We start from the raw sequence: 13,249 nt of genomic DNA on the forward strand, positions 1-13,249 counted from the left end.
TATATTATTCTTACAAAATGGATTATTTATTTAAAGTAAGACTTGAACCCTTGAACTCATGTTTAATAATTTAAATTCTTTCCAATAATGTAATTCAACTCTTTTGAAATTATTTTAGTGTAATAAACTATTATACGATTTTAAAGAGTTATGTACTAATAAAATTATCATTTTGGGAAGGGTTTCACTAGTACAAAATTGAATATAGAAAATTGACCATAGGCCACCATTATTGAAAGAATGATTGTCTAATCTTAGCCCAAAAAATTACGACGACAATTTTGTAAATAAGTCATCAATAATCCGCCACCATTATTAATTGTAATGGTTGCCCATTGTATTTTGTATTTATTTTAAAAAAAATTGATTTATAATAGACAACTATTTCTAATAGAAATGGTTGCCTTAAAATAGAACTTGTTTTATAATAGACAACCATTTCTAATAGAAATTTCTAATAGAAATGGTTGACTAATATTAACCCTACATCTACCCTTCACTCAATCAGATCAGATCGAAATCAACCATTACCATCAGATCTCTGCACCGTATCGCTCCGATCTGCTCCGATCTTCAACACGTACCGTCTCTGCCGATCGTCTGACGCCGCCGGCCACCCACCGCCACAACACTCACCGCGACGCACCGCCACCATCAGATCAGATCGAAATCATACTCTCACCTCGTACATGCTCCGCACTGTATCGCTCCGATCTTCAACACCGTCTCTGCCGATCGTGATTACAAGTTTGAATAAATAAGAGCTTATGAAACATGTTGGAACCTAATTAGCTTCATTCTATGTTGTAGGTTGGATTATCTCCTGCTGCAAAAACCATACATTCTAGGTTGAATGTTACAGTTCCCAGAGAGCCTAACTTAGAAACTCAAGGTTGATTATGCTATGGACATACACAAATCCCTCTATCACACTGAAGATGTCCCACAAGGTGCCCCTCATTCCCTTCTGCCTAAATATTTAATATGTATATGTTTGCTATGCATGATAGTTAGTTAGATGTTCTACCTTTCCTGCAGCTAATTTGGTAGTTTTTTTGACCGTCTGTGCAATTTACTTTTAAATTTGTTGAATTCACAGGTTTTTTTCCTAATGTTTGCTTAAAAGTTCTGGTCTATTTTATATGTCGGTTTTTTTTTTTCCCTGCTTTGCTTGCAACGGGCTACATAGTAACACATTAGGGTTCTGATGTTCTTTTTTTTTCGGTTTCAATAAATTGTTACTCCGTATTTTAGATTCATTGATAATGAACAATCAGATGTGTTTCTTGGTGTCTTGGTCCCAATATTATACATCTGATTTATTATTTTGCTTAAAGAGTGTGTTTTGATGAATAAATCTGAAATCAATATCATGAATTATGGCAGATTAGCCCTTTTCATATGTTTATTATATTTGGCAGTTGACAAAATGCTTCAAGCTTCTAATAATTACATATGTGTTTGATTTAGGACTGTATGGTTTTGATTTTTAGTGATTTTTTATACAAAGCTTACGTTGATGAAGGGCAATGCGCCGAAGGCCAATCATGTGGTTAAGATATGTTGTGCACTTTGGGGTGGCAGATATGGTGATAACAGGGACATTCTGAACAAATGCTTTGCCAAACTTGCAGAGGATATTGTTAGTTGTTGACTTGTTGTCTTGAACCATAGTATTATAAACTAAAGCACTAGGATTCTCTCATTTTCATTCATGTTATATACTCATATTTCTTTGTTGATTAATTTGTGAAGTTAATTTCCAGTTTCATCATTATACATAGGGATCTCATTCCTTCTGAATCAACTAAGATTTAACCCTTGCTTGGTATTCTCAGGATTAGCAATGGCTGCAGATCCAAAGTTTAAAACATTTGAAGCTGCTTATCCCTATGTTGTTCGGAAACTTCTCACAGATAATTCACCTGCCATGAGGAAGATCCTACACTCTGTATGGTTTAGCCTGGAATAGTGCTTTATGTGTGTGTGTTGATGTATATGTATATATTGATGTAGAAGTATTGTATGTCAAAGTTCTCATACATGCTCTGAAAAATTCAATCTGCTACTCTATCTATTGTGACTCCTATTTGGGAATTCCCTTGTTCTGTTGTAGAATGTTATATTTTATGTTATTAATTGATGATATAAGTCAAGGTTACATAACCTATTATGTTGGTTTCTTATCTTTATTTGTTTATGTGCAGGTGGTCCTGAATAGAAGGAAAGAATTCCAATGGAAAAGGCTTTCTCTTTTCTTAAGAGTTGGAGCAACTAGGTATACCATTTATCTTTTCAGCACTCTTTTAATTGGTAACAGTTTTTGTGACTGTATTATAACTTCTGCCTACACCTCAAATTTATCTAATTGGTTGGTTTCATTAAGACCTCTGCAAACTCTTTGTTTAGCATTATTGGATTTCTTTTTTCCACTTGTTGCAAACAATCACTTCAAAAAATTTGTTCCACTATTGTGCTTTGACGTGCTCTGTTGGCAATTATGTGTCCACCAGTAAGAAGGATTTGTTTTTTTAAAAATTAATTTCTTCCCCATATCTATTTAATAAAAATATTGCCTTGTAGACTTGTTGAGAGTTCTTGGAACTGAATTTCTGAAACTTTACCACTTGACTCAACCATCAATTGCTTTAATAGGTTAAATATAAAAACAGTCTGTGTCGTAGACTCACTCGCACCTATTTCATATATACAAAGTTTTCAATATTATATGGAGTCGTTAAAATGGAGGAAACACTCCCTCACATTGAGTCTTTTACTGTCTGTTTAGGAAAGGGTTGCATTCTGTGCTGGGGTCCAACTCTCAAGAATCACTTGTTTATTCTGCCAAGGAAGTCAGTGGGACAGTTGATGTTGCAAACTTGGTGGTAAGATTACTACCCTCTAAAGATGGTGCAGTGCTAAGAAGGCTCCTGATGACAGCAGTGAGTACCTTTCAGCTATGACAGCCTGAATAAAAGCCCACATAAAATATGCCAATTTGCTCATATGTTTCTTTCTCTTCTAGTAGTGTTAGAATTCATGATGCTGATACATCATGGCTATATTATGTACTTTTGCGACACACAATGAACCCCTCCCCTCTCCCCACCATGTCCTTGTCAATATCCACCAGTATTTTTAATTTTACTGGTTCTGCCCTTCACTCCTGATACAGGACGGAGCTTCATTATTTCGTGCAACATAATAGAGGAATTACCAAGTGGATGGAAGAATCCTGGTCTTGCAGCCAAAGAGCGGGCAATGCGCCGAAGTCAAATCATAGCTTGACCTCCTTGATGAAGGAAATAGAGGAATGGTTCACAACATAGCACTGGCCGATTAGGCATATGAGGTTTATTTCTTCATATACTTCTTCTGATGTATTTGAATAAATGTTCTTGCTTGCTATAGCTTTGGCTTTCTCAACTTGAAGATAGAAAGTCACTGGGGGTTACTTTTGGCAGGATAATGAAACATTTGTTGAGGATGGGATGCACAAGAAAGGTCTCCTTATCAATGCTTATAGTTTGTATTGCTGCTCTAATTTGGCTTGCATCTAGTTATTGCAGCACTTCTTTTGTCTTTACTAAAAGAAAAATGGGATTGTTGAATATTGTTTATGGCATAGTTGCATATTGGTTCTCTCATTACTCTTGATGTAATGCCATCAAATGCATCCAAACTAATGCATTTTGTTTTTAAATCTGTGCAATTGCATTTCTTTCAGGATATAAAGCTGGATGAATTAGAGACCAGCCATTTTGTCCTTCTTCATGGTGGTGGTTTTGGGGCTTGGTGCTGGTATAAAACCATTGCACTTCTGGAAGGAGCTGGATTTAACAAACAGTGTTTTATGTATTTATATTTTATACAGGGCAAAACAGCAAGAAATGGTTTTATCAGATATATGCATTGCTCCGGGTAAAGCATGGGAGTATTGTCCAAGAGAAGCGTTGCGTAGAGTTTCCAGAGTCTTTATATAACCAAGTTTTTTTTTGTTTTTTTTTTTTTTTGGGTTTCCTGCAAAATTATACCCATATGAAGCTTTAGGAATATTAGAAAAAGTAGTCACTAGGAAAACTAATAAACTTTTTGCCTGCAGAAGGCACTTGGTGCTAGTCATGCGCCTAACGCCTAGTTGGTCGAGTAATTTTTTTTAAAATTTTATTTTCATTTTTGAGTTCTCTCATATTGTTGTAATTTTATTCTTTTCTTTTGTAGTTTTCAATTATTTTTAATTTAGAATTGTAAATATGTAATTTCATTTATTATTTTTTAATTTCATAATGGTTGTGTGAAGAATTGCATGGTGCAAAAAAATATAGTTTTAAAATTATTTTTTGAATTTTTTTTTAAAAATATAGTTTTAAAATTATTTTTTGAATTTTTTTTATTTTTTAAAACAGTATCCGCTACCATTCTTTGTTGAAGAATGGTTGCGGAAAGTTGATTTAAAAAGGAAAAAAAAAAATAATACGCGACCATTTCTATTCAAGAATGGTCGCGTATTACATTTGAATAAAAAAAATAAAAAAAACAATACGCGACCATTCTTTGTAAAGAATGGTCGCGTATTACCGACAATGCGCGACCATTTCTAAATGGTCGCGTAAAGTCCCTGACTTTTCGCGAGCCTCTCATAGGCGACCATTGTACAATGGTCGCCTATTGTCTTTTACAATGGTTCAATTTTGTACTAGTGTTTATACCTTGCATATTTCTTAGTTTGATAAATTTATTATTAATAATTGGAAATATTATGTATCTTGAGAAAATATGTGACTTGAAAAACTTGGTACAATAGACTATGTACTTGTTATGTGATTTTTTTAAGGAAAATGATTTTTGCTACATCGGACTATTTGATTATAAGAATTATTTTGAATGTTCGGTCAAACTCATGAGGCAACCTACATTTTGTTGTTTGTTTTGTTCGGTTTGGAACGTTCCTAATTGCTCATTCCGAATCGTCGAGCTTGACTCATTCCGAATCGTCGAGTCTTTTGAATTATTTGTTGGAACGTTCCATCCGGCTCATTTTGAATCGTCGAGCCTGACTCATTCTGAATTGTCGAGTCTTTTTGGACCATTATACCGATAATGTCATGTGCCACATAATATAATGGTGGTTGTAGGTTGCCAATGAGTCATATATTAAGGAATGATATGTGCTTTTGAAAGTATTGTATTATGAAATGATGTTGATGCCCATGTAGCTAAAGTTTTTGTTTTGGGAATTTGTGTATAGTATGATGGAAGTATATTATGACTTCGATATAGTTTAAAGATTGATTTTTGCATCTAGTTATTACTCTAAAGCTTTTTGTATTATATTGGAGTTACTTGATCCGGGGTTGAGAGGGGTATCACTTATTGGGCATTAGCTCATTATTTGTATTTTCCTCATGTTTCAGAGTAGTTAATGACATGTGAATAGCATGAGCACAAGTGGTGGGGTCTCGAAGGTGACTTTTGAAACTAGGAGACTTAGTCCTAGTGTTGGAGCTTATCACGAATTTTTGTTTTCTTTTGGATTTTCCCTTGACCCTTGTATTTTTGGTAACCCGTTGTGCTTGTGATGTATTTTGGACATATTACTCATGATTGTAAATATTTATGTGTGGATTTAATGAGCTTTTGGAAGAACTAGTTGCCTATATTTTGTCATTTTGGGTTGTGGAATTGTTATGTATTTAAGTGTTGTTATGAAGGTTTCGAGAGATATGTGTGGTTAGGCTTCGTATTGTTACAAGTTTTCATGTAACGGTACGGCCGGGTCATGTCCTAAAAGTGGGGCGTGACAATTTATAGCAAAGGAGAAATAATAACAAAGTTAAAAATTAGGAATGTATGCCCCATGTACTCCATGTAGTAATCCCATTTCTACCACATACTGTATACACACCACCCACTACTTAATTTAATTAACAACTTAATTATTTAATTAACAAACTAATTTAATTAACTCTTGGTTTAACAATTATAATAATATTATTATTATAACATTGTCTCCTTAAAACCAAGTTGGATATATTGGTCATCCCAATTTTCTTCTTCAATTTAAGAAATGTCTCCGTCTTCAAGTTGGATATACTGACTTGTATTTCGTTCTGTAAACCCACTTTACTCCAATTGTCTTCTTCCCAGGAGGTAAATCTGTTAACTCCCAAGTACGACTCTTTTCAATGGCACGAATCTCCTCATCCATCGCCTTAAGCCAATGAATTTCTGTAGCAGCCTCCTCAACGGATAAAGGGTCACAATCTGCAAAAAGAACAAATTGAATAATCTCTTCATTCGACAGGTCATTATCATGAACCAAAACATAATCCTGCAAGCGAGCTGGTAAGTGGCGCTCGCGCTGAGATCGTCGAACTGACGATTCTGGCTGTGAAGGAGACTGGACAGGATCTGGAATCGGTTGCTCATCAACAATATTTTCAACAACAGGAATAACAACTGAACTTTCATCTTTAGCTAACCAATCCCAGACACCATATTCATCAAAAGTGACATCCCGGCTTATAACAACCTTTTTAGTTTCAAGATTGTATAGTTTATAAGCCTTTGAAGCGTCACTATAACCAATGACAAAAATGATAGTCTGGGACTAAATTTGGAATTACCACTAAAGAAAAGTGACCTCCGGTGGAATTAACTCATTTATTATTATTATTATTATTATTATTATTATTATTATTATTATTATTATTATTATTATTATTATTATTAGTTTGATAAATTTTGTTCTATGCATTAACAATATTTGTGTTGGATTTTTTACAAGAAGTTTGATAGAATTATTGTTAGTATTACTATTTTTTTTTTACTATAAATTCTTTTCTTTTCTCTTCTTTTCTTTACTTTTAAAAAAATATATTTTTTATTGTTTCATATAAATAGTTTTGATTGTAGGTACTATATAATACCATTTAGATTATTGATATATAATGTCGAGCTCTTGTGTTTATAGCAATGACGACCTTGAGATGGTTGATGTGGAGGAAGAACAAGTAGATGAAGAATTTGAAGAAGTTGAGTTTCATGAAATCATTCAACATTTATCGAAAACAATTTCTATGATTATACCCGTACTAAAAGAGGTTATTATTGATAATAATGGTGAACAAATTGAATATCCACTAGCTCGATGACCAATTACTTCACGTGGATACAATTACATACAAAACATATTGGCTGAAGACTATAAATAATGTATTAATAAAAGTTATGGAATGTTTTGTAAGGGTGTATTCAATTTTGAGTTTTAATTACTTTTGTAGACTTTTTAATATGAAAAAGTTTTTAAAAATCTATAAATGTTTATCCTATGGATTTTTAAAGACTCTTACAAAGTTGATGAAAGTTTTAAAAATTATAAAATAGTCTACAAAATCTCTACAAAAGTCATTTAAAATCCATCACTTTAAAAGTTTTTGAAACTCTTTAAAAGTCTTGATTGACCCCTAAGTCCATTCATTGAAATAACTATTCTAATTGCATGTGGATTAATACATTCCTGATAATAGTAATTTTGAATAATGCAACTTATCATCAAATGACATAACGTCGTGGCAAGACAAGACCAACGACAGGGGTTTCAAGTTGGGATATAGAAAAAAAAAATCCTAGATGATGTCAAAATACAAGAATGATATTCCATTCCAAGCTTATTTCTTGAACTAAGCACACGGTGAAAGAACAACCATTTCATAATGAAATAGATGGAATAGGTACGGCAATGTGGGAGCAACATCTCAAAGTGAGAGAGTTTTTTGTGCACAGTTAACAAAGGTCTAGCCTCTGTGTTCACCTGAATTACTATGTTTTACATCCTCCTAGATACTCTGTTGGGTCGGAGCATGGGAGCACTTAGAGTTGGGAACAACAACAATAGGCACACTAGACACGGATGAAAATGAATTGAAAGCAATAATGGCCTTAGGAGATATGTGTGGACTGAGAAATTTCATACTTTAACAATTAATCCCAATCTTTTTTTTTTTTCAATATATATTTTTACAATATATGTTCAACTTTTATATACTTATCTAAACATATATTAACATTGTTATCTCTGATCTTTACATATATATGTTTTTATCTGAAATTGGTATGAACTTAAAATAGCTTTCTTATCCCTGGGTCCAAAACACGGATGCAAATGTATGTGATCGATTTAGATTACTTTTTTCTTGAAGAACGAAATGTTTTAGGAATCCAAATTAAAATGTTTTAGGAATATTTATAAGTGAACTAATTAATATCTTTTATCTTTATTTTTTTCCTGATACACAATAATTAATTAATTAAGAAATAATTTCAAAAATAAAATAAAATTTAATTAGTTGAAAGTTATTTTTCTTCAGAAAGCTAGATTAAAGAAAAATGAAACAGATAATACAGTAGTAGTACAGAAATTAAGTGTTAATGAAAATGAAACGAAAACAATGGTCTTTGGCGTTATTAGATGACTTAGAAATTTTGTATTTGGAGTATTACCTCTTTTTTCCACAATACATGACAAAGAGGGGGTGCAAAGAACTTGTGTTGATGAGCGTAATTGATTCAGGATAGATAGATTGAGAAACGGTTACAACACAATATAGAGTTCTATATAGATGACTAACATAATAGTCTCCTATAGAATAACTAGGCTAAGTCAATCAAACTATAACCACTAGAATATTGAACATATATTATAATATTATTACTAACATACCCCCTCAAGCACAAGGTTGGAGGGAGACAACATTGAGCTTGTCCCGCAGAATTCGAAAGCGCAGGGCAGGTAGCGGCTTCGTGAAAATGTCCGCGAGCTGATCCTTCGTTGAGACAAAGTTGACCATGAAGTCCCCTGATGCGACCTTGTCCTGTACAAAGTGATAATCGATCTCCACATGCTTTGTCCGCACATGAAAGACTAGGTTGGCAGCTAAGTATGTGGCTCCTAGATTGTCACACCACAAGGTTTCTAGATTACCGGAATGTAGACCGAGCTCTCGGAGTAAGGAGATAACCCAAGTGACCTCGGCAGACACAACCGCTAGGCCTTTGTTCTCAGCTTCTGTCGAAGAGCGGGCCCCCGTGCGCTTCTTGCGGGAGATCCACAAGACATGGTTTAACCCAAGGAAGACTGCATAAGCACTGGTTGATTTTCTATAAATCGGGCAGCCTGCCCAATCTGAGTCAGAGAAGGCATGAATGTCAGACGTTGAGGAAGCCGTCAGACGTAACTCGTAGACCTAGGTGCCTTTGACATATCGCAAGACCCGCTTAAGCATGCTCCAATGATCATCGGTGGGAGCATGAATAAACTGACACAAACGATTCACAGCATAGGAGGGATCCGGCTGAGTGATAGTCAGATATTGTAGTGCTCTTACAATCCGGCGATATTGTGTGGCGTTGTCAAAAGGCTGAATTGACGGAGTGGCTGCCAGTGTGATTGGCACTGGTGTTGCAAGAGGCTTGCATTCAGATATGCCGGCTCGTGATAAAATGTCGCCCATGTACCAATGTTGAAATAATATAAGTCCGCCAATGACCTTGAGAGTTTCAATGCCTTGAAAGAAACTCTGAGTACCAAGGTCTCTAATCTTGAAGGTAGTGGATTGGCGTTGTAGTAACATGTCAAGCAAAGCCGTTCGTTGCCCATCATAATGATGTCATCAACATAGACTAGTAAAAACACCCGAGAGTTGTCGGTAGTGTAGTGAAAGAGTGAGACATCCGTCTTGGACGCCAAGAAACCTACAGAAAGCAGAAACTCATGTAACCTTTTAAACCACGCTCGTGGTTCCTGCTTGAGCCCATATAGTGACCGCTGCAGGTGGCAGATGTGGTCTGGGTGCGTGGGGTCTTCATAGCCAGGTGGTTGCTTCATGAAGACAGTTTCCGAGAGGTGTCCGTTAAGGAACGCGTTGTGAACATCCAGTTGCCGCAACGACCAGTTATTTGATACTGCAAGAGCAAACAATATGCGTACCGTAGTCGGTTTGACTACGAGATTGAAGGTGTCAAAGAAATCTTCGCCGGTTACTTGGTTGAACCCTTTGGCAACTAGTCGCGCTTTGTAGCGCTCAACCGACCCGTCGGCTTTGCGTTTGGTGCGGTAGACCCACTTACAGCTGATGACGTTCATGTGTGGCTCTGCCGGTATTAGCCGCCAAGTGTTGTTGTGAAGTAGGGCGTTGAACTTCCGATCCATGGCATCACGCCATTGGGGATGGCCGACGGCCTGGGAGTAACAAGTTGGGTCAACAGTTGTATTAAGGGCATAAAACTGTTCACCCGTGCCTCGAATCTTACATCGAGTGCGCATGATATGCCCTTGTTGTTCTGGTAGAACCTGAGTGGTATAGGTTGCCCTTGGCGGTGCCTCATCTTCCAATGCTAAAGATGGCGGTTCTGAGCCAGTGATAGGTCTGGGACCACGGGTATTGAGTGCGGGTGAACCACTACGGGTCCGGACCCCCAAGGTGGCGTGCTTGCCACATGATGCGACTGATCCTGCAAAGACAACTGCGTAGAAAAGGGGAAGACTGTCTCATCAAACAGGATATGACGGCAGATAAAGATCTTCCCCGTTGTTAGGTCCATGCAACGGTATCCCCTAAATGAAACTGGGTAACCTAAGAAGATACATGGTGCTGACCGAAACTCTATCTTGTGCCGATTGTAGGGTCTAAGATAGGGAAAACAGTGGCATTCGAACACTCGAAGGAATGTGTATGTGGGGGTTTTTTATGTAGACGGTAATGATGGCTTTCAAATTGTACTGCAGACGACGGGAGGTAATTGATTAGGTGGGTGGCTGTTTCAAACGCATAATCCCAGTATTTTAGCGGGACCGAGCTTTCAGCAAGTAATGCTAAACCGGTTTCGACAATGTGTCTATTTTGGCGCTCAACTCGGCCATTTTGTTCGTGCGTATAGGCACATGATTGCCTATGCACAATGCCAAGGGATTCAAAAATTTTGTGAAGATGGCGGTACTCACCCCCTAAATCGAACTATATGGCTATGATAGAACGTGAAAACCGACGTTCTACCATCACCCGAAACAAATCAAATCTTTTATATATGTCTGATTTTAACCATAAGGGATAAAACCAGCAGAATTGCGAATAGTCGTCTACAAATAATACAAAATAGCGGAAACCAGAAGCGGAAATAATCGAGGACGGACCCCAAATATCCCTGTAAAATAAATCTAACACATTTTGACTAGAATTAGGAACCCTATCTAAAGGAAAACGTGCCGATTTGTCAAGCTGACACGCCATGCACATCTTTGACAAACTTGAATTATTTGACGTGACCGGACAGTTTTGGAGGACCTGTTGTAGGACACGACTGTGTGGGTGACCCAGCCGTTGATGCCACACCTCGGATGACGCCTGGACACTTATGAACGCAAAATCTGACCTCGGGACCATCAACCTGTATAAGCCGCCCGAGGTTGGCCCATTAAGCAGAACCACTTTTGTGGTGCAATCCTTCACAGTAAAGAAATCTTTGTGAAACTCAAAATAGACTTCTTTGTCATTAGTGAAACAATGAACTGATAAAAGCGGTAATGACAAATTTGTTACATGTAAGATATTAGACAAATTTAAAGACTTTGACACGGAAGGGATTTTTGCATGGCATACACGAGAAACAACCAAACATGCGCCATTGCCGACTCTGAACACGTCCCCGCCGGTATACACATCTGACTGAGACATCATCTGTTCATCGGCCGTTGCATGTGACAACGCCCCTGTGTCGGCGTACCACGCATCCAGGCATCCACGCACAAAATTCCATTCGCAATCTACCAAATCCGGTCGCCTTACATCATCCTCCCTTTGGATTCAATGTAGTTGAGTTCGTACCAGAGCGAAGAAGACGATGTGTTTCCGAACCAGTGCAACGTCATCTTGGAGGCCTCCACGTGCTCCGACGAGAGCTGAAGGTTCTTCTGGAGATCGTCGATCACGATCAACAAACGGTCAAATAGATGGAGGACCAAATCATGTCAAAATTACAAAGTTAAGGACTTAACTGGTTGAAATTGAAAGTTGAGGACCAATTTGTAAATTTAACTATAGTCGAGAGACCATTTTGGGTATTTACTCTTATTTAAAGACTCCTTAAATGAAGGAGCCATTTAGGTTATCAATGTTTGCCCAACTGTGATGGGCAAGCAAATCGTTATTAGCTATCCGTTATATTGTAGGAAAGTAGGAATTGTATTGCCAAATTTTAATGTACAATTAAAGTACGAATAGGAATTGTATTACCATATTTTTACAATAGAGTTAATACCCAAAATCGTCCTCGACTATAGTGGGTTTTCTCAATTTCGTCCTGAACGACTTTGGTGACCTAATATCGTCCCAGACTTTTGTGTTTCGCTCAATTTAATCCCAGACTTTTGTGTTTTTGCTCAATTTAGTCCCTCATTTGTTATTCTGTCCATTTGGTGTTAAATAAATAGACAATTCAGTAATTTTAATATTGGCATCTCTTACTCATAGACATGTAAACTGCGAAATCCTTTTTTTTTTTTACGAATTACTCCCAGAATTACTCCTAAAACTGCGAATATAAAATTTGATTTGCAGGTCCGGGAGTAATTCTGGGTGTAATTCGTACAAGAAAGAGGAATTTCGCACTTCACAAGTTGAAAGTAAAGAGAGATCAATATTGACATTATTGAATTGTCCCTTTATTTAACACCAATTTGACGGAATAAAAAATGGAGGACTAAATTGAGCGAAACACAAAATACTGGGACGATATTAGGTTACAAAAGTCGTTTAGGACGAAATTGAGAAAAACCACTATAGTCGAGGACGATTTTGGGTATTAACTCTTTTACAATATTATGCAAATCTTAATAGTATAGAAGTCTTTTGGGCGGGAAGTTATATGAGGGATTTTGTATAGATAGATTCTAGTGGCGATTATTAAGTGTCGCTAAATAGTTGTCTTTATTTATTTTTTTTAAATATTAGAGGCGGTTATCAAATGTTAATCTTTTGTTTTCATAATTAAGTTTCACTAAATGTTTTATAATTAGATTATTATATTTTTATAATTATCATTTAATTTAATTATATTTCTTAAAAAATCTTTATATTCAAATGGGTATCACAATCACAAATAAACTCAATGTACACATTTAATTGTAAAGAAAATCAATTGTAACTAATAAACAAACCTGGAAAGAAGTGCTGCAAATCTTCTGCTACCAAGA

At 36.3% G+C, this 13,249-nt stretch overlaps 1 protein-coding gene across 2 annotated transcripts; it reads left to right on the forward strand.

Annotated features, from left to right (window-relative positions):
• The first annotated feature begins 494 nt into the window (after nt 1-494).
• LOC109149891 (uncharacterized protein slr1919-like) lies at nt 495-4,080 on the forward strand. 2 transcript variants are annotated; one of them, XM_019297886.1, is made up of 8 exons: nt 495-701; nt 811-950; nt 1,839-1,951; nt 2,208-2,278; nt 2,789-2,942; nt 3,176-3,352; nt 3,465-3,504; nt 3,728-4,080. In XM_019297886.1, exons 2-6 carry the CDS (start codon nt 905-907, stop codon nt 3,203-3,205), a joined length of 414 nt encoding a protein of 137 aa, XP_019153431.1. In that variant the 5' UTR covers nt 495-701; nt 811-904; the 3' UTR covers nt 3,206-3,352; nt 3,465-3,504; nt 3,728-4,080. The 2 variants fall into 2 exon arrangements, with proteins under 2 accessions (XP_019153431.1, XP_019153432.1); XM_019297887.1 differs by having other exon boundaries at nt 495-685.
• The last annotated feature ends 9,169 nt before the right edge of the window (nt 4,081-13,249 follow it).

Source organism: Ipomoea nil, unplaced genomic scaffold, assembly GCF_001879475.1.
Source record: "Ipomoea nil cultivar Tokyo-kokei standard unplaced genomic scaffold, Asagao_1.1 scaffold2165, whole genome shotgun sequence".
Classification (NCBI taxonomy): Eukaryota; Viridiplantae; Streptophyta; class Magnoliopsida; order Solanales; family Convolvulaceae; genus Ipomoea; species Ipomoea nil.

Coding starts and splice junctions, on each gene's coding strand:
- LOC109149891 (XM_019297886.1), top strand. CDS start 905: ATGGACATACACAAATCCCTCTATCACACTGAAGATGTCCCACAAG. Junction 1,952..2,207: donor TGAGGAAGATCCTACACTCT/GTATGGTTTAGC, acceptor GTTTATGTGCAG/GTGGTCCTGAATAGAAGGAA. Junction 2,279..2,788: donor TTAAGAGTTGGAGCAACTAG/GTATACCATTTA, acceptor CTGTCTGTTTAG/GAAAGGGTTGCATTCTGTGC.